General features: G+C 38.3%; 1 protein-coding gene across 1 annotated transcript; it reads left to right on the plus strand.

The window, feature by feature from the left end:
- The first annotated feature begins 7,490 nt into the window (after nucleotides 1-7,490).
- On the plus strand, nucleotides 7,491-19,807 carry tacr1b (tachykinin receptor 1b). The gene is made up of 7 exons (XM_017432249.3): nucleotides 7,491-7,718; nucleotides 10,140-10,315; nucleotides 11,977-12,171; nucleotides 14,035-14,185; nucleotides 14,329-14,525; nucleotides 14,680-14,776; nucleotides 16,116-19,807. Exons 1-7 carry the CDS (start codon nucleotides 7,491-7,493, stop codon nucleotides 16,299-16,301), a joined length of 1,230 nt encoding a protein of 409 aa, XP_017287738.1. The 3' UTR covers nucleotides 16,302-19,807.
- Nucleotides 19,808-23,540: the final 3,733 nt, after the last annotated feature.

The following is a 23,540-nucleotide window of genomic DNA, read 5'->3' on the forward strand; positions in this document are numbered from 1 at the left end:
GTCTCTTTTCTGTCCTCTCAAACACCAGCGGCCATCTGTCTCAACCAATAGTCAAGGCAGATGGCCAGCCATCCTCATCTTGGTTCTGCTAGAGGTTTCTTCCTGTTAAAAAGGACTCATTAATTTCCACTGTCACCAGGTGCATCAGCCTTGACCTGTTGGGGGATGCCATTATTGTGTACCCTGACACCTAAGAGAACTGCACATTGCTTATAATAGATCTATAAAGCAGTGCCACATATCTGGTAATATTAATAATACAGCATTTTTACCTAAAACTGTTACAAACCAGAACGTCAAAAACACCAGGACTGTACAATATTGTTTTTTTTTTAATTTGCTTAACTTGTTTAATATTGTGATGAGGATATTATTTGTGATAAACCCATATCCTCAGTACCATCTAAACTAGATGTGGGCATCAGGACCAGCCTGTTGGATTGGTATAAAATTAGCAGAATATGAATCCATGGTGCTTGAGATATAATGATCTATGATTTTTTTTAAATGTAAGCAGTCCTTTGCAATATTGATATAGCGCTCACTGATATTGCAATGATGATAAATGTCTGATACGTTGTGCAGCACTAATAAATACCCCCAAATTTTAAAAAAGGCCTTTCAACTTTTTGCTTGACAATGCTTATTCTGTTGTCTGATCTTAGTAGGGCAAATAATACTGTATATTTATGAAATATAAAGCATAAAAAACAAGTCTGTGAAAATTAGGTTCTAAGTATTTCATCATATAATTCATTTTTCTACCCCGAGCATCTGCACCAACCTGCTGATATAACTGTTTTCTCTTTTATAAGCACTTGTTAGATGATGCTGGTTGTAGCATCACCACCTTGTAGACACATCCCTGTTATCAAATTCTCACTTTTTTAATTTAGGTTTCTGTGAAACCAGGTGTTCATCCATCTAAATGCACAAATGAAGAAGGCCCTTTGCCATTCTCAAGTGAATTCTGCCCCTCTTTTTTCATCCCACATTATTTTCCCCTCACTTGTTCCAGCACGAGCGCTCGCTACTTACTACAACCTGCAGAGGAAGATTTAGCAGTTGTGAGGGGAGCAGGTGACAAACAAGATTGAAATCCCACTATCCCCGCTGTGGACTCTAATAGCTTCGATGAGATGCAGCAGGCAGGCAGCTGTAGAGAAACTAAAACACTTCATTTATGTTCTGTTTCACACATCTGTTTTTCCACCACTTTGACTGAAAGTCAGGCCTGGTGACGTTGTGACCTGAACTCCCAACAGGAGTACGCCTCCATGGCCGAGTATGAGACGGATAATAACCGTCTTGATTTGACCATTTAGAATCTAAAGAAACTTTAGTTTTTGTGAAACACATTGAAGCATAAAATCAAAAGAAATTACACTGTGAGACAATTTGGAATGTGACTAGTCCTAAAAGTGGACTATTATTCCATTATTCTTTTCTTTCTACACTGAATAGACCTTTTTCACATAGAGCAGAAACATGTATACAGCAGTTTCACTTATGATGCAGCCATGATCAAAGCTTAGCGGACAGTAAAAACGGATATCTGTGGGGTGTTTAACTCCTATTACAGCTCTAATCTAAAAAAAAACACAACTGTATAAACCTTTACATCTTCATTAGTTCTGCATTACATGGTTTTTAAACAAAGAAGGGTTTTTTGTTGTTGTTGCAAGTCCGAGTAGCAGCAGCAGCTAGCTGTGTCACTGTGTAATACAAATCTGACAACAGTGTAAAGGTGTAACAAATAGCATTCACATGAAACTGTAATGTATTTTTGAGATCATAGGTTTTGAAGATGGCAGCCTTACACTTTAGCTTTATCCCCCTCAGATTAGCTGTGTTAGTTTATCAATCCAGTCAGAAAAAAACTAATTTCTTCAAAGCGGATCCAATGTACTGTATGTTCATTAAATAATTTCCCTCAGAATTTGGGATTTATCACCCCATTTCAAATGGGTAGCATGGTTGAAAGTGGTTACAGCTGTCATCTCACGGCAAGAAGGTTGCAGGTAAAACATTTCTGTGTTTATATAATTTCCACATGCATGTGAGGGTTTTCATCAGTAATTGACAATTCTAAATTTTCACAAAGTGTGAGTGGTTGTCTGTCTTGTTTGCCTCTATTTGGCCCTGTGATGGACTGACCCCTCGCACAATGACTGCTGGAGATAGGCACCAAGTCCCTGGGACCCTGCACAGAAAAGCAGGTACTTGAAGGAGGGTTTGTCACAAAGTCATGATACATCTGAAATATGACAGAGGCTCCATTTTGATTCAGTGAAAAATTACCTCTTAATACAATTATGTACCTTGTTTTATTAAAAGAGGCTTGAAACAACTCTCTTTTCAGGCAAACATAGCCTTGTTCAACACAGTTGTCAGGGACAAACTGAATTGTTCCTCTTCTTCTCATTGTTAATGTCTGAATCAGTTTACAACTCAATTCTGTATTTCTTAGAAATGTTTTTGTGTTTGAACACAAACACTGAGGTACAGCTCAAAAGCGTAGATTTTTTGTTGTGGTGGTGGTTTATTTTGACATTTTAGCAATTCGAATGTCCCACATCTGCAATTCCAGGAAGTTCACCACCATTCCGTCCTTCCTTCCTTTAGCTGCTCCCTCCTGCAGGGGTCACCACAACGAGCAAACTTGCACATAAGATTTGGCAGTTGTTTTGCACCACATGCCCAACCCAACCTGGGCTCAAACCCGCAGTCTCGGGATTACAAAACCGCGGCACTGATCACAGAGCCACTGCAATCTCCAGAAAATTCACCACCCATTGTTATCAGTTTCTGGTAGAAAAATGCTGAAGAGTGAAAAATGTAAAAAAAAACATTACTAAAAGCTTATAATACACTGTGTCGATAAAAGGGCATTTTAGCTTCTATGTAAATGAAGAGAACACATTCTTATTCCCATTTCATCACATACCGCTGTTAGGTTAAAAGCTCATTTTGTCTTTTTTAATGACACTAAATAGCCCTTACCTTCTTTTGTTGATGTACAGAAACTGTTCGACAGATGCAGTTATACAGCCAATTAATCTTAATTTGGTAATCTTTTTGATCAAACTGCACTGTGTGCCAAAATTTAATTCATAGTATCTGGCCTGCAGGTGCTTTGGTAGAGAGTTTAGTCACTGACACACTTCTCAGTTTTCTTATCTATTGCCTGCTGCATGGGTTGCGCTGTCAAACAACAAAAACAGAAAAAAAAAGATGGATGGGAAAGTGCGATAGACAGATGAGGATTAAAAACCTTTTTCCAGACATTAGGGTCACTTTTTTTCACTGCCTTCTTTTCATCACTTTTGTTTTTCATACTTGTGGTCAGAAGTTTTTATTCACTCATGTCAGATTCATTTTGGGCTTTCATTTATTTGAAACATTCTTTTTCCACAGTAAAATGATTAGAAAATGTACAACGGCACTGACTTTTAAAAACAAGAATTGCTTCACAAATTTGAATTTACTATGGACTTTCTCTAACCCACACAGTGTCATAATTATGCATGTAGTCTTTTAAATATAAATATGCACATACACCCCCATTAAAATGGCCCTCAGCAAGTTTCACCTTAACCACATGCTGTTTGTAGCCATCATCAAGCTTCTGGCAAAAATCTGAATGGATATTTTACTAAAGCCTCACTTTGACTCCTCCAAACTCTTGTCATTGTGCCAAATAATTTTATCCTTGAGTCATCTGACCATAAAACTGTTCTCCAGGCATTTGGAGCACTTACAAGAACCTAAAGGTGTGCAGCTGGCTGAGCTAATTGGCACTTTCCCTAGTTGTTTGGTGATACATCCTTTCAGACTCACCTGATGGAACTTGGCATAGAGGTGAGGAAGCAAAGTGTTTTTTTGTTTTTTTTTACAGAGTGTCCTACGAAAATGTCTGAATGCAGAGGTTACATATACGCTACAAAACAATACTGCTAAATCGTTATTGTCTAGCTGGGCCTCTACTTGTTCTCAAGTCTGACCTCACCACTAAATTTTGCACAGATTTTCACAAAGGTAAATGTCACCAAAAAAAAGAAAACAGTGTGTTTTTTTCAGTAAAATCAGCAGAAGCTCTCATGATCCTGATGTTTTGGGTTGGAAGTAATAAACTACAGACTGTTAACCAATATAAATACTTGGGACCATTGATTGGCTCTAATCTTTCTTTTAAAACTTATGTCAACAAGCTATGTAACAGTCAGGTTAAAACTGGCAAACTTTAGTTTGATCGGGAATAAAATGTCCACTGAGGTGGCAATAGTTTTTTTATATTCTATGGTTTTCTAATAGTACAATGAAACCAGCTGAAATATTATACAAGCAAGCCATTGTGTTTATGAAAAAAAAAACAAGATGCTACCATCACTGTAACATATTAAATACGTTCCTTTTTTCTAAACTGGGACTGACTGATTTATGCTTGATTATTAAGGTAATTCATAATTTATCCCCAGCTCCTCTTTCAGAATTTATCAGTCAGAGGAACAACAGTGAGCGTGTCTAGAGGCTCTGTAAGAGGTGACTATGTTATCCCTTTGAGGAAGAGCACCTTTAGTCAGTCAGCCTTGTCTGTGAGAGGTGTGCGGGAATGGAACTTGCTACTAAATGAAATCTGACAATAATAACATATCAGACCTTCACTAAATATTTGAAGAAATGGCTTGTCGATTCATACATCTGTCAACACTAAAGAAACTGTATCTGTTGAATTGTCTTGTTTATTTGTATTGTTGTTCCTATTCTATTAGCTGTAATGTTTTATTGTCTTTCAGTGTGTTAGTTTGTGCTTAGTTCAATTTTACGTCCTTGCTAACTATGTTTCTTTATTTGATTCTTGTATTTTATTGCCTTTTTAATATCATGGCCAGAAGACCAAAGATGAAAAATAGCCTTTTGGCTAATTCTGGCTTTTTAAATTCTTGAATTGTCATGTGTTTTATTAAAATACACTGCCCCCTTTCCAAATAAATCAATCAAATCAAATCAAACCAAGACAGATGCATTCCCATTTCCGCAGATAGATGATGCACTGATCAAGTTGGATGATCAATTAATCAAGTTGCAAATGTTAAATATGTGCAGTCTTCGGCAGAGTGTTAAAGCTCTCCTGTAAAGTGTTCTGGTGGTGGCTGCTCTTCACGTGGGGAAACCAATTAAGGTGCCGGTGGATGCCAGTCAGGCTGTAGCAGGTGCAGTACTTGTGCAGACTGACAAACAGGGTCCAGATACACCTTCAAGTTTCTTTTCTAAAAAAAAATCATTTAACATCAACTGAACTACTCTGTGATTTATTAGTCTGATCGTTGAGTCATTTTGGTGTGTGTGGGTTCTGGAAAACTATACCACAACCCACTGATGTTTCTGAACACCTCGAAATGTCCAAATCAAAGAATAATCAGATGGTCCTAGCTGTAGCAGTCATATTGTTTGGAGACACAGGATGTTCTGACAATATGGCAGCAGACGCTCTGCCCCACTGAGGTTCCATTATGGTAACTTCTCCTCTTGCCCCTGCAGCGTATAAACAGGATTCTGGTGCAGAATTTTAGGAGTAGTGCCATCAGGTTGTATATTGTTTTGTTTACTTAGATTGTGTGGTAGTTTCCATAGAAGCTCCAACTGTTAGGTGGTGGGGGAGTGTGGCAGCCCTGCCCTTTACTGCTGAGCTGACTGTCTTGTCTCGTGTTCTCTGTTTCAGATGTCCAGTGAATGTGACTGGTTGTTAGAGTATCAGGAGCACCTGGGCATCATGGTTTCAATGTAAAAGCTGACTGCACAGTCTCTGACGGGTTCAGAGGGGGATTTTCTGTTCCCCAGTTGTACTCCGTCACACTTGACAGTTTGCAGCTGAGTATGAAGCAAGCGGGTTAAGAGTCATCTTTTCTAAGTTTGAGGCCATGGCTTTCAACCAAAAACAAGTGCTCTCTCTGGGTTGGTAGACAGACTCTGCCACAAGCAGAGTTTAGGTATCTAGGAGCTTTGTTCACAAGTGATGAAAGGAAAGGGTGAAATGGAAGATGGATCAATGAATCAGAGCCTATTCTGCAGTAATGAGGGATTGCTCTGTTTGGTTGTGGTGAAAAAAGAGCTGAGTTGAAAGGCAAAGCTCTTGATTTACTGGTCCATCTACATTCCAACCCTCAGTTATGATCATGACTGAAAAAATGGAATCCTGAATACAAGTGGATAAAATGAACTGCCTCTATTAGGTGGCCAGGTTCGGCCTTAGAGATGAGGTTAAGAGTTTCATCATCCAGGGAAAGCTAGGCATAGAGCCACTGCTCCTCTGCATCAAAAGAAGTCAGCTGGGGTGGTTTGAGCATCTGTTCAGAATGCCTCCTTCTGGAGGATTTCTGGGCACCTTTTTTGAGAGGAGACCCCAGGGCATACTCAAAACTCACTGGAGGGATTATGTATTCTCTCTGGCCTGGGAACACCTTGGGATCCCTCTTCTCAATCTGTTGCCTCTTTGACCCAACCACAGATAAGTGGTAGAAAATGGGCAGATGGATGGATGAGTTCCCTTAACGTTCTCATTGTTCTGAGTAATGGCCTATCTAATGAGGGCAGTCAAATCTTTTTTTTTTATGCTGGCAAAGAGAAAATGCTAGCTGCAGTAAATCATGATTGTCAAAGAGAGGTTAATAGGCCTTGACCTTATGGAGTTGAGACTTTTTAAAATCTTCAGCAAATCCTAATAACAGACTTTGGTGAAAATAGATTAACCTGTATGTTTTTTACATGATAGGAATGAAAAATAATCCACAATAAATTCAAACTTGCACATCTAATTCTTCAAAGTTGTATGGTGTAAATCATTACATTTTTGAAAAAAAATATTTAAAAAACATTTATACCTATGGTAAGTGGTTGGAAACATCTGCCTTGATTATAGGCACCATCAGTTGTATAACAAGAGACACTTGTACATCTGCAATTATTTTTTATTAATTCATTGAGTCTACTATAATCTGTTTTTATTTATTACAAAAAAACATCATATTATATAAAGCAATATCATTAAACCATTCCACAGGAAATACAGACTAATCCTGCAGAGATTATAGAAGTTGAGATGCATCTGTGGTTCATGTAAAATTAATTTCAATATACTGTAGGTGATATTGGTCAAACACAGCCAACACTAATCATTCGGTGGGTAGCCCTTATGTGTGTGCGTGTGTGTGTGTCTGTGTATAGTGAATACTGGAGGAGAGGGTGTGGTGTTATACAGCCTGAAGCGCGCAAAGTGCCGAGTGTGTGCCGCGTCGTGCGTTATGGAACGCTTTTATCCTCTGGAGCGCGTGCTTTCACTGCGCGTAAAATGATCAAACTGCCCTTTTCACGTTTTCGCACGTTCATTTCCTTTTGCTCCTCACAACGGAATTCACTCCAGTGACAGGACTATAATCTATACATATATTTTTAACATCCAAGTGGCCCGACAACAGGCTGATGCGCAGAAGATGGGCACGCTCTCCCTGAATGCCTCGGACTGCAGCGGCTCGAACGGGACCAAAGGTTCCGTGAACTGCAGCGACGGCTTCAACCAGTTCATCCAGCCGGTGTGGCAGATCACACTGTGGGCTGCCGCTTACTGCTGCATCGTTGCCGTGTCTGTGGTCGGTAACATTGTGGTCATTTGGATCATTCTGGCTCATAAACGCATGAGAACCGTCACCAATTACTTTCTGGTGAGTCCTTTGTGCTTTGAGAGAAGAGAAAATCCATCTGATATGGTCTGATGTTTTGGTAGGCTGCTAGGAAAACTGAGAAAAGACGACATTTATAATGCCATACCTGAATAAGTTAAAAAAAAGCATATCTGTAAATAGACTGATGCAAATTAAGCCAACGTTTGTGTAAGTAAGAACACAATTAGTTAATTTGATGAGCATTTACTTGATCAATGAATTCCAGAAATTAGTGGCTAGAAAAATGGTTTGGGGTTTAAGGGTTTAGTCAACCTTTAAAATATCAACAACAACAAAAGAAACGTTAAGATCAATCTCATGCAAACTGTGATATATCATTCTCTGGGTATGTGTTGTGAATCACTGTAAGCTACTACCACATCAAATTTTAGCTCAATATATGTGAAGTTAACTAAATTATAAGCATTTTTGTGTTATCTAATGCCAATTAACTGTGGTGGCCATATTGAATTGGATTGATTAAAAAAGTCAATCAGTTATAGTTTTATATCCAATAATTACTAATCATTATTAATAATTCCTGCAAGTTTCATTAAAATTCATCCAGTGGTTCATGAATTATTTTGCTAACAGACTAATATGCTTTATTTACCAGGTAATTCTAAAATTTTAGGCAATGACCTTATACAATACTTAGCATTTTCAGTGTATGTTGTAACTGGCTCTTATCTACTGCCACACCAAATTATAGCATAATATCTGTAAAATTGACTTATAGCAATTTTTGGAATTTTTATTGGTCAGTTAGCTGTGGCAGCCATCTTGAATTGAGTTGATTCCTGAAGTAAGTCAGCTGTAGATGGAGATCCAATAATTATTTTCTATAAGTTTCAATAAAATCTTACAAAAGGTTATTGAGACAGTTGAATCCAAATTGTTAATGGCAAAAATTTAAACAAAATGTGTAATTTATCAGAGCTCAGAATATGTGTTGGGGATCCATGTCAGCTACTACCACACCAGATTTTAAGTAAGCATCAACATATTCAGTTTCTTGTCTCATCCGTTAAAGGAAAGTATTATGGCTGCATATTTGAGTAACTCAAACAAGTTGATAAAAATATTTTTGCTAACAATAAATCATACACGTCTCATACCTCTTCTGAGCCAGAAATTAACTGCTCTGTTGGCTCACAATAATAATGTGTTGTTAACATTAATTTAACCTTATTTCAAAATGTGTGTAATAACACTTAAGAAGACAGAATTAAATGAATAAATTACATTTTTAGATTCCAACATGTCATTACATTGTAAAAACTGTGTAAAAGAACTAAAAAGAAACTCCTCCCCTGCTACTTTTTAAGAATGTAAGCAGGGAAAGTAGCAGCCAGATGCTGCTGATCAAATGTATTGATTAACTGATCATCTTCAGTGTGTCCACCTCAATAAAAGCAGGAGTTTTAGCTGTTTGTGAGTTTGGAGCATACAGGGTAACACAATGCCAAGGAGGAAAAACTTCAGCAGTGACAGGTGACACCAAAGTAGAGATGTTTGACCATAGTGCACAGTGTCCTGTTTAGTGAAAACCAAATACAGAATATCAGCATAAACACTCCATATCAACTATCAATAACAGTGGTGAGAAGCTGATGATTTGGGCTTGTTTTGCAGCCACAGAAGCTGGGCTCTTTGTGGTCCTTGACTCTACCAAGGCCGTCTGTCTGACAGCTGCAGTTTCAACAAAATTTATCTTTTGATCCCAACCACAGCAGCAAATCTACAATAGAACGGTTAAAAAAGAAAAGGATTAAGGTGCTTCAAAGATCCAGTCAAAGTGCGTACCTCAACCTGAGTGAAATGCTGTGCTGGGACCTTAAGAAACCTATGCAGAAATCAATGTCTGCAAACCTGAACCAATGTCGTAAAGAAGAGTGGGTCAAAATTCTTCCACACAATCATGTGGGAGACTGATAACGTCATGCAGAAACCCACTACTGAGAGTTGTTGCTGCTAAAAGGAGGCTCTACAAGCTGTTCATTTTGATTTTATTTTGGATCTGTTGTGTGTTTTTGTTCACTTGAAGTAAGATTCAAGTAATTTTAGAACCTGCTAAAGACCAAATCATTTTTATTCTTCTAGGGTACATAAAAACACAAATGAATCGATCATTGCCAAGCCTCTTCTGACTTCTATGACATGTGTTGCCGCTGTGTTCCCCTGATGCAGTGGTCTTAGATCCCTAATTAAACCCCACACAGTACTTTCACTGCATACACTGTAAGACTGACTGCAGCAAAGTAGGATTTTAAAAGCGTGTTTGCAAGATAAAGATTCTTTCCAGTCACCAGCTTCAGAGTTGATTGCTTCCTAATGACACAACCTGAGCTGGCATGTTTAACCAGAGCATGTTACACTCTCTTGTCCAGTGTGTAAACTAATTCTGTCACTCCTCTACAGGTGAACCTGGCCTTTGCAGAGGCTGCCATGTCAGCGTTCAACACAGTGATCAACTTTGCCTATGCTGTGCACAACGAGTGGTACTTCGGTCTGGTTTACTGCCGCTTCCACAACTTCTTTCCCATCGCAGCCATATTTGCCAGCATTTACTCCATGACGGCCGTAGCACTGGACAGGTGTGTATGCTTGGGGGTCTTTGTGATCAAACTACATTGTGAGTCTATAGATGAGTATGCCACTGTAAGGATGCATTTTATGAGTTCTTCACAATAAAATCCCAGACCCCGGGGCTGTAGGCGTTATCAGATGTAACATCTCTTTCTTGCATGATTCATGTGTAGTATATACTGTGCAGATGCACAGTAGATATTGCTTGTATCTTGTGTGATGCATCTTTGATATCACCACATTAAACGTCAAGCTTCAAGAGCTTTTTCTTTTCAGCAGGGGTTGCACAGCAGCATATTTAAAACTTTTTGGCACCCTACCAGAGGTTGAAGTTCTATTTACAATAGAGATATAGAAGGGGGGCAAATAATATCATACTGGAAATCAACAGCTCTAAGAAGGAGAGTGAGATTTGCTCAAAGTGGAAAAAAGAGAGCCCAAGAGTTCACAACCTTTTCCAAAATCAAGTGAAGACATTTCTCACAGATTTCACTGAAAGCTTCCAGAGGGGCAGGCTCACTGAGATGAAGAACTGAGCTCAGTGTAGAAAAAAGAACTCTAGGGATGTAAGAGTTGTCGACAGTAATATCAGAAAAGTTTTGATCTAGCGGTTTTTACAGCTTTCTGATGACAATGCCAACACTCTCTCAGGATTTCAAGTCTTTTTTCCACCTCCATTCTGCCCTCCTGGACTCCTGTTACTACTCTGATCTGGGCTTTGAATGTCTGGTTTTTACTGGAGCCACACAGTCCAAAATATCTAGACAAAGTGAATAAAACTGAAGGATTACTTCTAATTAATTAGGTAATTTAAAACATTGCTGATTGCTGATCACTTTGTTTTCTGTCTACTTCAGTCGTACTCTGAGAAGATGATGCCTTTTCTCTTTTCATTTTCGGAATGATTGTGCATTTTATTATCATGTAGAAGTTACATCCAGCAAGAAAGGCTATATTTTCAGCTTAGATATATAAACAGCAAAAGATAGAAAACTCAGCAAGTTTAAATTGTTCTCATGAGATTGTCAGACTTTGTGCCAATAAGGTGTTTGCAACAATGCTTTGCTACAAAAAGTAGCAGTCCGTGAATCATCTATCTAAATATAAAGGCACAATGAGCATTATACTAAGAAGAAGCTGTGAACATCATTTTTACAGATTTACAGTCACATCTCATGAAGAAAGAAATACATGAAAACAAATCTACTAATGACAGAAGATATTTTAATTTCTTTTGTCTAAACTTAATGTAACTGGGGGTATAAACACTGTAAGAACACATTAAAACATGAACTTATTTTTAAAAAGTTCCACTATTGAAAGATGATACATGCTGATTTTGGAATGCCCTTGACCATAAAAATGTACAGAGACATTCAACCTGGTATTAAAACACTTTTATTTTGGATAGGGCCATCAAATTAAAGATGGAACATATTCTCTGCCTACTTCAAGTGAGTCCCTAATCATGCCTCGCCTGATTAATTTCCAGTTTGGGAGATAGATAAATAGAAATCTGAGGCCTCCTGTGAGGAAAATCGTTCTTTTAGAAAGTTTCGGTAACAATCAAAGAATTTGTGGTTGATGAGCATGAAAAGTCACCTTAACTGATGTGAATAATGAAGTTAATCAGAGGCTTTCATCAAATCTTTTCTCTGTGTGTTTGCAGATACATGGCCATCATCCACCCCCTGCAGCAGAGGCTGTCTTCCACAGAGACTCGGGTGGTGATCGGCGTCATCTGGGTGCTGGCTCTGCTCCTGGCCTTCCCTCAGTACTACTACTCATCAACTGCAGTGCTGCCTGGACGCACAGTCTGCTTCATCGACTGGCCTGAATACACCACTGTGGACTTCAAAAAGATGTGAGCTTTTGTTGTTTCATTGCCTCTCCTCCAGGTTTTCTTCTTGCCTTGTCATGAGGGGGAACAGGTTGTAAACATGTTGCGTTGACATTTTCTTTTTATGTACTTGCTTAAAATGCTGCACTAGCATCAGTTGGTTATCTGTGGAAGTTAGGTTATGTGTTGTGGATTTATTGAACTCTTAAGTGAATTATTTTACATTATTTATTATCTGCCACCAAAAGACCAAGGCAAGCGATAATATTTTTACCCATATCTGTGCGTGCATTTCTGTGTTTTTTACCAAAATATCTGGGCAAATTTTAATAAAACTTGCAGAAAGTAAGGAACCAACCCCATTCAAGATGGCCACCACAGCAAACTGATCTTATAAATCACAAAAATAGTTATAATTTAGTCAGTTTCACAAATATTGTGCTAGAATTTGGTGTTTTAGTAGCTGAGAGTCACTCATAACATATACTGTATTATCAAAATTTCTAATATCCACTAAAAATAGCCCACTCCTAGGTGATAACTTCTGGTTTTAAGCTTCACTGTTCAGGTACTCCTTTTATCTTGGGTCAAACTCCTGAAGGTGAAGTTATTTTAGAACTCATTTCAGGCATGTAATGCTCAATATGACGGAATCAATTATCCCCTTATTCTTACTGGGTTCTGCCATTATGAAGGATTTAAGTCTGTCTCTGACCATTGTCCATGTTCGGTTGATTATTTCTAGAAACATCAATGAAGAAAACTTGTTTTTTCGTCTTCTTCCTTTTTACAGTAACACACCCTATTTATCAAAACGTCTCTAGCTTGGGGCAGCTGTGGCTCAGTGGTTAGAGCAGTTGTCCTCCAATTAGATAGTTGGGAGTTTGATTCCTGGCAGCAGTCACATGTCAAAGTGTCCCTGGGCAAGACACTGAAGCCCTAAATTTCTCCAATGTGTGCTTCATCAGTGTAAGAATGGAGTTTAAAGAACTGATTAGACTCTATGGAATGATTGATTCTGATTAGCTTTGTAGAGATGTGGTAGAGTGCTGTATGAATGTGTGTGTGGATGTTTGCGTTGTAAAGCACTTTGAGTAGGCTAAAAAGGCGCTATATGAGTACAGTCTGTTTACTATTTGGGGATTTATTTTCTTATGTTTCCCAAAGTAAAAAAAAACAAAACAAACAGAGACATCCTCCATGTATTATAGCCTGAATGGCAGATTTAAAGGGTGTACACAGGCAGTAATTTAAATGAACCATTTTCACTCTTTGGAAACAATGTTATGTATGATCTCACACTATATTGAGAGATTCAATGCAATCTGTAAGGACTATATGTTATGAATGACTCTCAGCTACCACCACACCAAAACCTTAGCTGTCTGTAAAACTAACTGAGTTATATAATTTCTGGGTTGGCTAAAGTCTTGAAATGAGTTGCCTCCAAAAGTGAATCAGCTGTACATGTACATCCAGTGGTTGCTTTCTGTTCAGTGGGTCATGAGATATTTTGCAAACATGACATACAAATGAACACAGACTGAGGCAAAAACAGTATTGTCTGCTTCCAAATTGCAATATGCTGGTGATAATGGTGATGTTTTGTTATCTTTTCTGAATGATCTTTGACTTTTTGGGGTTTTTTTGAAAATATGTCATGTTTCCTGTTCTTGTTTACTGAATGTTTATAAAAAATGGTTGTTTTCTGCTCTGATGTTATATTTTATGACCAAACAGATGCTTTATAAATCTGCCTGAGTCCTAATGTCAGTGCTACTATTTGCAGTGTTCTGATGAGTCTTTAAAACCCTTACCTTTCACATTTTTTATTGGCTCGTTTTAAATGTTACCTCGACACAAATTTGATTTTTATTTTATTTGCAGCTATTACGTGTGCGTGACACTGCTGATCTACTTTCTACCCCTGTGCATTATGGGATGGGCCTACATGACGGTGGGCTTCACCCTTTGGGCAAGTGAGATTCCCGGAGACTCATCTGAACACTACAGGCAGCAGCTCATCGCCAAACGAAAGGTGATGCAAACACACACGCCACAGGGATCACTGAACACAATCATTTCACTTGATGGCTTTTTAATCCCCACATGTAAATACAAACCAGCCGAAGAGATTAAACAGGCTGTACACCTTCGTGTTCTTCATGTTCTCTGTGGCAGGTGGTGAAAATGATGATTGTGGTGGTGTGCACGTTCGCGGTCTGCTGGCTTCCCTATCACGTCTACTTTTTGCTGCACCAGTTTTTCCCAGAACTGTTCGAGCAGCGCTACATCCAGCAGGTCTACCTGACCATTATGTGGCTGGCCATGAGTTCCACCATGTACAACCCGATCATCTACTACTGTCTCAACAGCAGGTGGGTCAATTGCTTCCTGTCAAAATGGCTAGCTTTGATATACAGTGGCTGTTGAACTGTTTCTGTGTTGTTTTGCTGTAGTCTGTTTGTGTGTTCAGTCCTTTCCGGGTGTTTAAACCATTCTGCTGTGAAATATGTGTTTTCCCCTCGGCAGGTTCAGAGCAGGTTTCCAGCAGGCTTTTTGCTGCTGTCCTCCCACTGTCATGAAAGAAGAGCTGGAGCTCAAATCTCCCCGTTACCTGCAAACCCAGGTGTGTGTAAGGAAGGCTGAGATAAGGACCAGTTGGAACAATAAATTTGTCCAAACGTGTCTCCTCAGTTCAACTCATCTGCTGATGAAACCACCCTGTGTGCCAAAATGCAGTGGCACAGACAGCTAATCAAGTTATGTCTAAAGAAAATACATAAAAACAAAATGATGCAAAACACAAAAATATGCTGCAAATCATTACTGCAAGTATTTTCATAAAAAGAAAAGGAAAAGATTAATAACGAAATATTCACTAAAAAGGGAATTTTAGTTTGACAACAAATAGAGAATTCAAGTCAAGTCAAGTTTATTTGTATAGCACATTTCAACAACAACAACAACAAGACTCTTCTTTTTCATTTTTGAAGGGATTTAAGTGAAAATTATAAGTTTTATATTACTGAGAGACACACTGGGTGAAAGAAAACACAAATTCATACATTTTAATATGTATGGATATTGATGTACAATTTGTATATGTGCCAAGAAAAGAGCTGTGGAAGTAGGAAGTGCTTGCTTGCAAAAGCGTAATTTAAATCAATAGAAAATTTGTTTAGATTTAGTCCATTTTACCACATTACAGATGTAACTGAACTTTAATACTTAAATATTTTTAAGTACCCTATTTGACTAACATTTCTGTATTTGAAGTTGTATTGTGGTTGGTTGTAGAAATGAATTTTTGTATTATTATAACCCTGTGTGGATTAGAGAAAATCCACAATAAATTTAAACTTGTGCACCCAAGTTTTGTTTAAAAAAATCATTGAACTTGGATGTTATATTATTACCCCCAAAGCAAAAAACTGTTAAAAAAAACTGTTAAAAAAAGAAACATCCATCCATTCATCCATCCATCCATCCATCTGTTTTTTCTCCTGAAACATGATTACCACAAGCTGTCAACTTTGTGTTGCAAACTGTGCTGGACTTTTAGAAGTGGACGCTTTTAGCCCTTACAGTAATTTACATAATGAGTTTTTCTTTCCTCTAAATTCATACATAATGTCTCATTTAAATGTGGGTAAACTGTATCAGAGACACTAATTGGTTGGCAGGAAAGTTTGATTCACACGTCTTCCTTTGCTGGGGTTTTGTTAATTAGATAGGTGTGCAAAAATCTATTTCCTGATTAGCATCTGAAAAGCCAAACAATCCTTTGGCAAATCACAGCCAGAGAGTTTAAGTCAAACAGAAATAATTCTGTAAGTTTAACTGATCTAAAGATGGACTTTGTCATGTATAAATAAGCTTGCCTAAAAAACTCACATTTAGGAAGTGTTGTTTGGTTTACCTGTGTATTCATATTTGTATATAATATTTTTCTTTTTTGCTTCCAGGTGAGCTTATATCGAGCGAGCCGGATGGAGACGGTCATTTCCGGTACTGTCAACCCTGCAAAAGGGGAGCAAAAACTTGCAGAGCTGCCACCCTGCAGTCCCCACAGCTGTCCTCATGTAAAGGTCACATCAAACGGCTCAGTCTCAGAGACGCTTCCCCAAAGCTCCCACATTTCCTCCCTCTAACACTATTAATGCAGTATTCTGTGGTGAGGAAACAAAGTGCTGGTATGTGACTAAAACATGGCAGGGACCACGGCTACAATTCTTTTGTACAGATTAATTGTGTTATGTTGCTGTGATATTTTAGTCTGAACACATGACCAAGTGTTTCAATAACAAGTGGCTGCCTGCATTCTTATAGGATATATATATTAGAAACATATAATAGTATCTGAGACATATGGTTTTTCTTATTATTCCTGGTGTGGGCAGCTTCTTGGGCAGACAGTGGGACCCTGCCTTGCCCTGGCAACAGTATTCTGGCTTCATGATGCTATGTTTGTGTTGCGCAGAAACAGGGGCAATGCTTGTAAGCTCTGTGTGTAGAGACAGCACCTGTTGGACAGGATTAGTTCCTTGTTTTGACAATGTGCAAAACACGGTTCAGTTTACATCAGCCAGGTCACAGAGCAGCTGAATATAGCAGTTAGGACACAGGAAAAAGACACGCATAAAGCACCACTGGGACTGTAATGAAACAAACAAACAAAAAAGGATAGAGTAGGTGCCAGTCACAGCTAAGGACCAGGGGAAGAGGCTCATCACTGCAGACGATTGATGCTACTTTACCCTCGCGGTTGACAGGGGAAGAAAAGTAGTCAAAGAACTGGCATTCAGTTAGCCAGAATGTCTTATTTGTCAAATTGTTGTTTTAGTTGTTTATAGTAGCGGTCCTCAGCCTTTTTAGCTCCACGGATCGGTTCATTATCAGACAGTATTTTCACGGACCGGCCTTTAAAGGTGTGGCGGATAAATACAACAAAATAAAATGATATGACTGGAATGAAAACGGGCGTATTTTTAAAACATAATAAATGTAAATCCAACATGTACTTGCAGCTTTATTAGTTGCGTCCTGGTATTGTGTTATCAACATGAATAACACCCTCTCCTCCCCCTGATGTTCTCTGGTCAATATGACGATGTTTAAACATGGTCTTTAAAATAAGATACACCACAAATATAAAGTGCACAAAGAATACAACTCAGCATAACGCTGAACCAGTGGGAGCTCTGAGCCTGTTTCTCAGTAACGAGACGGTCCCATCTAGGGCTTCCAGAGACGTTTGTTTTTTACTCATTTTGCTGCTTGTGGGTTTGTTTTTAGCGGTAACGTATCAAGCGTTTTGACGCGCATCAAGCCCAGGTTGTGTCGGGAAGGCCGTCCTGTGTGAAACAATTGCCAGATCTCTCATGCAAGTTTACTCATTGTGTTGACCCCTGCAAAAGAGAGCAGCCAAAAGAAAAACATGTGTTTATAGAACATGATGTTAAAACCACATGTTTTGATGTCATGTAGTTGAAGTTCACATTGTTATACAGATCTATGGTCTATGCTTATTCCTCATGTTACACGGCAAGCTTCCATTGTTAGTTCATTGTGATGTTCTTGTTTAAGTCAGCAAAGTAGTTGTCCCAAACCAAACCTCTCATTCCATCGTTTTCAAAAAATGACCCACAATGGAGATCCAACTGAATAGCAGTTAGAGAATATTGGGAGTCGGGTTCGATGCTACTACTGATTAAATGATGTAGTCAGGTCCAGATCTGCTCAGACAGGTTTAGCCATGGCACTAGTGGAGCATCAGGAAGATGATCAAAGTGTCTATCTAGAGGAATGATGATTTCCAACAAGGTTTCTGGCATTTTCTTGGGATCCTAACCACCCACCCTTTAATCAGTTGCTTGCCCTCCTATTGTTTGGTTTCTCTGTCCCTGTCCAATGACTAATTGCCTTTTTGATGTGGGTCACTCTGTTGCCTAAATCAAACTTTAGTCTGGGCCCAGCTACAGACTGAATGTGCCCCTGTCAGCCTCATCCAAGTGTGAAGTCCTGCACTCTGGACTTAGTGAGATTTGAAGACAAGAACTACCAATTAACCAAACATGCATGTTTTTGGTCTGCGGGAGGAAGTCGGAGTGCTTGGAGAAAACCCTCCCCTGCACAGAGAGAACATGTAAACTCCACACAGAAAGGCTGCAGCTGGGTTTTGAACCAGCAACCTTCTTGCTGTGAGGCAACAGCTCTAAGCACTGCCCCACCATGCTGAGGAGCAGCACATGAAAATGTATTGAAACAGACATTTGTTGTTTTATGCAGTAATTTTGGTGAACAGTTGTCTTAACAGCTTATTATCAGGTTTACAAGTATTTATAGTTATATAGGTTTACACATTATGTACAAAAATAATAAAAATGTTGCTGTGTTGTTATGATTCTTTAAAATTGCAGAATTAATATCAAGATTTTTTTGTTCCAGCAGCTTTGTAATGTGTGAGCTTGTACTGTATTGAGCAAAATATTTAAGACGATATTCAGAAACAGCTAAAGGGACCCAGATATCCTGCATAGCTAAGAGGAGAATATCCTGATAAGAAACATTTTGACCAAACTGTTTCAAAATATACTGGCACTGTTTTTACAAAAACTAAACATATCTGCTGAATGATGGAAAGAAAGAAGTCATAACTAATGAGCTCAGGTCAGACTGAAACCCCGAAGAGCCTCCTGTAGATAAAGATCCTTAAAACCAGAAATGGTCTCAAAAAACAATTTGATAAAAGAAAACTGCTAAGTGTTTTGCAAACATTTTAATTTATACTACAACCAACTGTCTGGAATATTTATGAATGTTAAAGTATTGTCTCAATTTGCACTGGAATAAAGTTTTGTGTTTGTAATCATCCATTTTCTTTGCCATGTGTTTTGGGAGGTATTGGTTGTACTGACTTGGTGTTTAGGGTTCAACTTTATTCATACCAAAGGCAAACTGGATTAACTTGGAAGCAGTTAATTTTGAAAATAAATAAAGTTTTGTTGAATTGTTTCCTTAACTCATCTCTTCCTTCCTTTAGACACAGAGAGGAAGTGAGGAGAGAAGCTTCAGATGTTCATTCTGAGCTGTAAAGACAGGGATTTGACAGGACTCTGACACCAAGCTGTGTGGGCCGTCGCTTTTCTGTCCAGGAAACCTTTTGTTCTGAGTCTGGACAGACTCTAATTTGCACACATTGAAAAATATGTTGACAGAAGCACACCGGTTGATGTTATAATTGAAACTGAGCAATAATTATTTTACAGTTATTCAAAAGTCTGAATGATCAAATGCACACTCGCAGTCACAGAAAACTGTTTACCTTCTAATACTTCCACTTGCTAAATGAAGTAAAAGACCCTTAGATCAGTTATGGATGATTCTTGTAACACTGCTAAATACTGTTGATGAAAATAAGAGGACAATCAAGACATTTATGTTTTAAGCCTTTACACTTTTACTAATGTTTTTCATCCAGGGAGGTATTTAATTGTCCGTTTAAAAATGAAATACAATAATACAGTCAGAACACTCGCTGTCAAAGCAAGACAGCTCTGATAAAGATGAAAAGGAAAAAGTCTGCCAGGGAAATAATCCTGTGTGAGTACTTCACCAAGCCTGGATTATCAGCGAACAAAACTTCCTTCTGCACAGAAACACCAAAATATCACAACAATCTCGATAGATAGATAGATAGATAGATAGATAGATAGATAGATAGATAGATAGATAGATAGATAGATAGATAGATAGATAGATAGATAGATAGATAGATAGATAGATAGATAGATAGATAGATAGATAGATAGATAGATAGATAGATAGATAGATAGATAGATAGATATTAAAGGCTTTAAAACACCTACATGCCTACATGTAAAGCTATGAGGTTTATGTTATTTTTCTTTAAATTCCTTTCAAATGCAAATTTGACTGTTTTGACATTATAGATGGTATAGGTAGGGTGTCGCACAACAAAGAATTGTTTGAATTTCATTTTTTAATTTCAAAAAAATTATGCTCCTAATGGTACATGAACCAAAAGTTGGCATCATGGTTACTATATCCATCTTTTTTATACAATGGGAATGTGAAAAATTGCCCTGAGTCAAATTAAGACCCAGAATGCTGACCCCAGACAACATGCAATCCAGAAAAGTTTGTAAAAAGCTTTATTAAAGCACCCAGAGCTCTTGGGCATGTTCTGGTAATGAGAGGAGACAGCTGTTATTGAAGTTGTGTTAGTTGCTCTGTAGCTGCTTGTAAAACAGAACTGTTTTCTTGTTTCAGGAGAGAGGGTGGGGTCTGGTTCAGGTGTGTATGGAGGAGAGAAAACGAGGAGGACGAGGAGCCAGTCGGTGGAGAGTGAGCAGGCAGGTAAGTGGCCAGGTGAGTATTGTTGCTGACCAGGTTTGACACAAAGCAACAGATCCACTCATTGGAGGAATCAACAGAGGAAGCAGTCACACTAAGAGAGCCACAAAGGACAGCAATGAGGGAGGTGGGACACAAGGGAAGATCTACGAAGGAGAACACACATAAGATGAACTCTACAAATTCGAGGAAATATGCTGAGAAAAGCTTAAACCTGATGTTCACCAGGTTCATATTAACTGTCCAGCACTGAGTGATGTCTGAGCTCTGCTTATATACATAAGAGCTTGATAAGATAAAAGAGATAAATGTCTGCAGGTGTGACCGCTTGAGGCAGAGGGAGAGTGAGGTGATAGCACCACCTGCTGGAGAGTCCTCAAACTGAAGTACTGCTCACAGTTCCACCTAGGAAATAAATTCTAGAAAGTCAAGGAACAGAAAAGAATAGAAGGTTCCCAGGGACTGCCTGGAACCCAGAAGACAATACTCTGCTAATTTTAGCAACTTTTAGAAACACGAGGTGCCTTTAAATCTCAACTTAAAACCCACCTGTTTAGAATTGCTTATGGCTAAATTAGGGTTAGAGTGCGGGGTTTTGATGTCTTCGATGTTTTTCTCTTTCTTACTGTTTATTCATCGTCACATGCTGTTTTTATTTTGTTTTTTTTGTTTTTTTTTAAGTATGTAAAGCACCTTGAAATGCCTTGCTGCTGAAATGTGCTATACAAATAAAATTTGACTGATTGATTGATTGAAAGGTTTTCCATACTCTGTTTTTGCATTTTGCATACACTTATCCAGTTTTGGAAAATACTAAAGTCTTTTAGCTTTTTCAAACTTTTCAAAACTGCAACTTGAACTCTGTTATTAATTTCAGTTATCAGTTCAGTTTATAAAATTGTCAATTTTTATTTTTGAGGCTTAGCTAAACTTATATTTTGAGTTTCCTATTGTAGAAAACATTTTTATTACCTTTGTAATAATATTATAGTCACTTAAATCTTTGAAGTTTTAACACAATATGTAAATTTACCTTTTTAAACAATAAATCAATTCCTCAAATTAGCATCAGATTTGAATTTTCTGTCATAAATAACATTCTGTGATGGGACAAAACTAAATAATTAAACTAAGCAGCCCTAATTAATCAGTCTGGAGGTCTGTTACCAACATTAACAGTCCTGATGCTCCTTCAGGTGCTCCTTCTATCTGCAAAAAACTGCAAAATCCTTTAAGCTGTTATCATATCAACAAGTTTTCAATATATGTGTTTGAAAACAGGAAATATTATCTTGATTAACAAAAGTGGTCAATGCAAACGAAAAGAATGCTGTCCCCCAACAGCTTGCATGTGTCTCCACCTGGCGGTCCAGTCTCAAAATTCAGCTCAGAGCAAACCTAACAGGCATAAAAAGCCCCTGATGGAGACAGATCATCCCTCTCCCTGCCCTATTATCCAAAGGTCATTTACCAAAACACGACAGATTTTTGTTATACTAGTTTTGAACACTTGTCCTGCCCGTTCAGGTCTCCTTTTCAATTAAACCCCCAGAAACAGGTTTCCCTACAGCAGGGCTCTACAACCTTTTTGTTTAAAAGAACCATTTTCACCATCCTGCCAGCTTAGTAAAAGTTTGTAAAACCCACAATTTTTATACTCTTGAAACTCAGATGACAAACTTGATCATGTTTTATTTATAAAACATCAATTTTAAAAATACAGTTTGTGTTGGATTGTAACAGGCAGGACACATTTATTTGTGAACACAGCACATTTATAGCTACTGATATGTGTACTAATGCCAGGCATTAGAAAAGTCTGATAAAGTTATGCCATGCTTTACTTTACAATTACCTTCAAACACTGACTAAGAGACATGACTTTTAACTGTTGTGTATCTAAACTTCTGAAGATCTACGGTAAGAAATGCTTTGAGCTACAATAATGACTTAGCAACTACCACACCTAATTTTAGCTGAATATCTGTAAAATTCACTGAGATCCAGACATTTTTGTGTAGGCTAAGGTTAATTAGCTGTGATGGCCATCTTGAATTTGGTCAACTCCAAAAGTTAATCAGCACTAGAGGTACAGACAAAGAAGGTTGACTCTAACAGTGAGTGTCCATGTTTTAAGCAAAGATGTTGCACCACGTGTTAGAGAGGATGTTCAGTTTCTACCACACCAAGTTTTGGCTCGATAGCTGTAAGAAATTGGCTAAGTTATAAACATTTCTATGTTTTCTAAGATCAGCCATCTTGAATTAGGTTGAGTCCGAAAGGGATAAACAAACACAGACACAGAGACACACAGGTAAATACATAATAATATTAATAACAGTATGTGTATTCACTGTTATGCACACTGACCACTAGGAGCTCTCTTGTTGTAGGAGAGCTCTTCGTTTCTGTGTTTCAGGCTCACCACACCCTGCTGCCACACAGTGGCGGCTGGTGGAGTTTTCTCCAGGGGGGCTATAAATCCAAAATAGACATATACCAAAGGTTTGAACGGTCCTATCTCTTGTACTGAAGAGGAGCTACTGCGCATGTACAACTTTTAACGAGAGTCTATGGACAAAGATTTTTGCGCCCCGGTGCGGAAATACGTCACCAATCAGACAACGTCGAAGAACGAAACAACTTTACTTAGATTAGATTAGATTAGATTAGATTAGATAGCATTTATTGTCATCGAACAGAATTCAACGAAATTTCCACCGCAGCTCCCGTGCAAGAAGTCAAATATATACAGTATAAATAAGCAAACACACAATAATAATAATATCAATATATACAACTAAATTAACTAAAGGCACTCAACAATACCAAAGAAGTAGCAGCAGGTCCAATTATGGCAAAGTACAGATAATGTAACAGTGCAAAGTGCAGAACAATATGGCTGTGTGGTGGTGGAGAATATGTATGTGTGACTGCGAGGTTATGATATATGTTGGAGGGGGGGACGACAGGGAGTAATGGCTCTGACGGCTGTGGGGAAGAAACTGTTTCTC

This window comes from Kryptolebias marmoratus, linkage group LG14, assembly GCF_001649575.2.
Source record: "Kryptolebias marmoratus isolate JLee-2015 linkage group LG14, ASM164957v2, whole genome shotgun sequence".
NCBI classification, from domain to species: Eukaryota; Metazoa; Chordata; class Actinopteri; order Cyprinodontiformes; family Rivulidae; genus Kryptolebias; species Kryptolebias marmoratus.

Coding starts and splice junctions, on each gene's coding strand:
- tacr1b (XM_017432249.3), top strand. CDS start 7,491: ATGGGCACGCTCTCCCTGAATGCCTCGGACTGCAGCGGCTCGAACGGG. Junction 12,172..14,034: donor ACTGTGGACTTCAAAAAGAT/GTGAGCTTTTGT, acceptor TTTTATTTGCAG/CTATTACGTGTGCGTGACAC. Junction 14,777..16,115: donor CCCGTTACCTGCAAACCCAG/GTGTGTGTAAGG, acceptor TTTTGCTTCCAG/GTGAGCTTATATCGAGCGAG.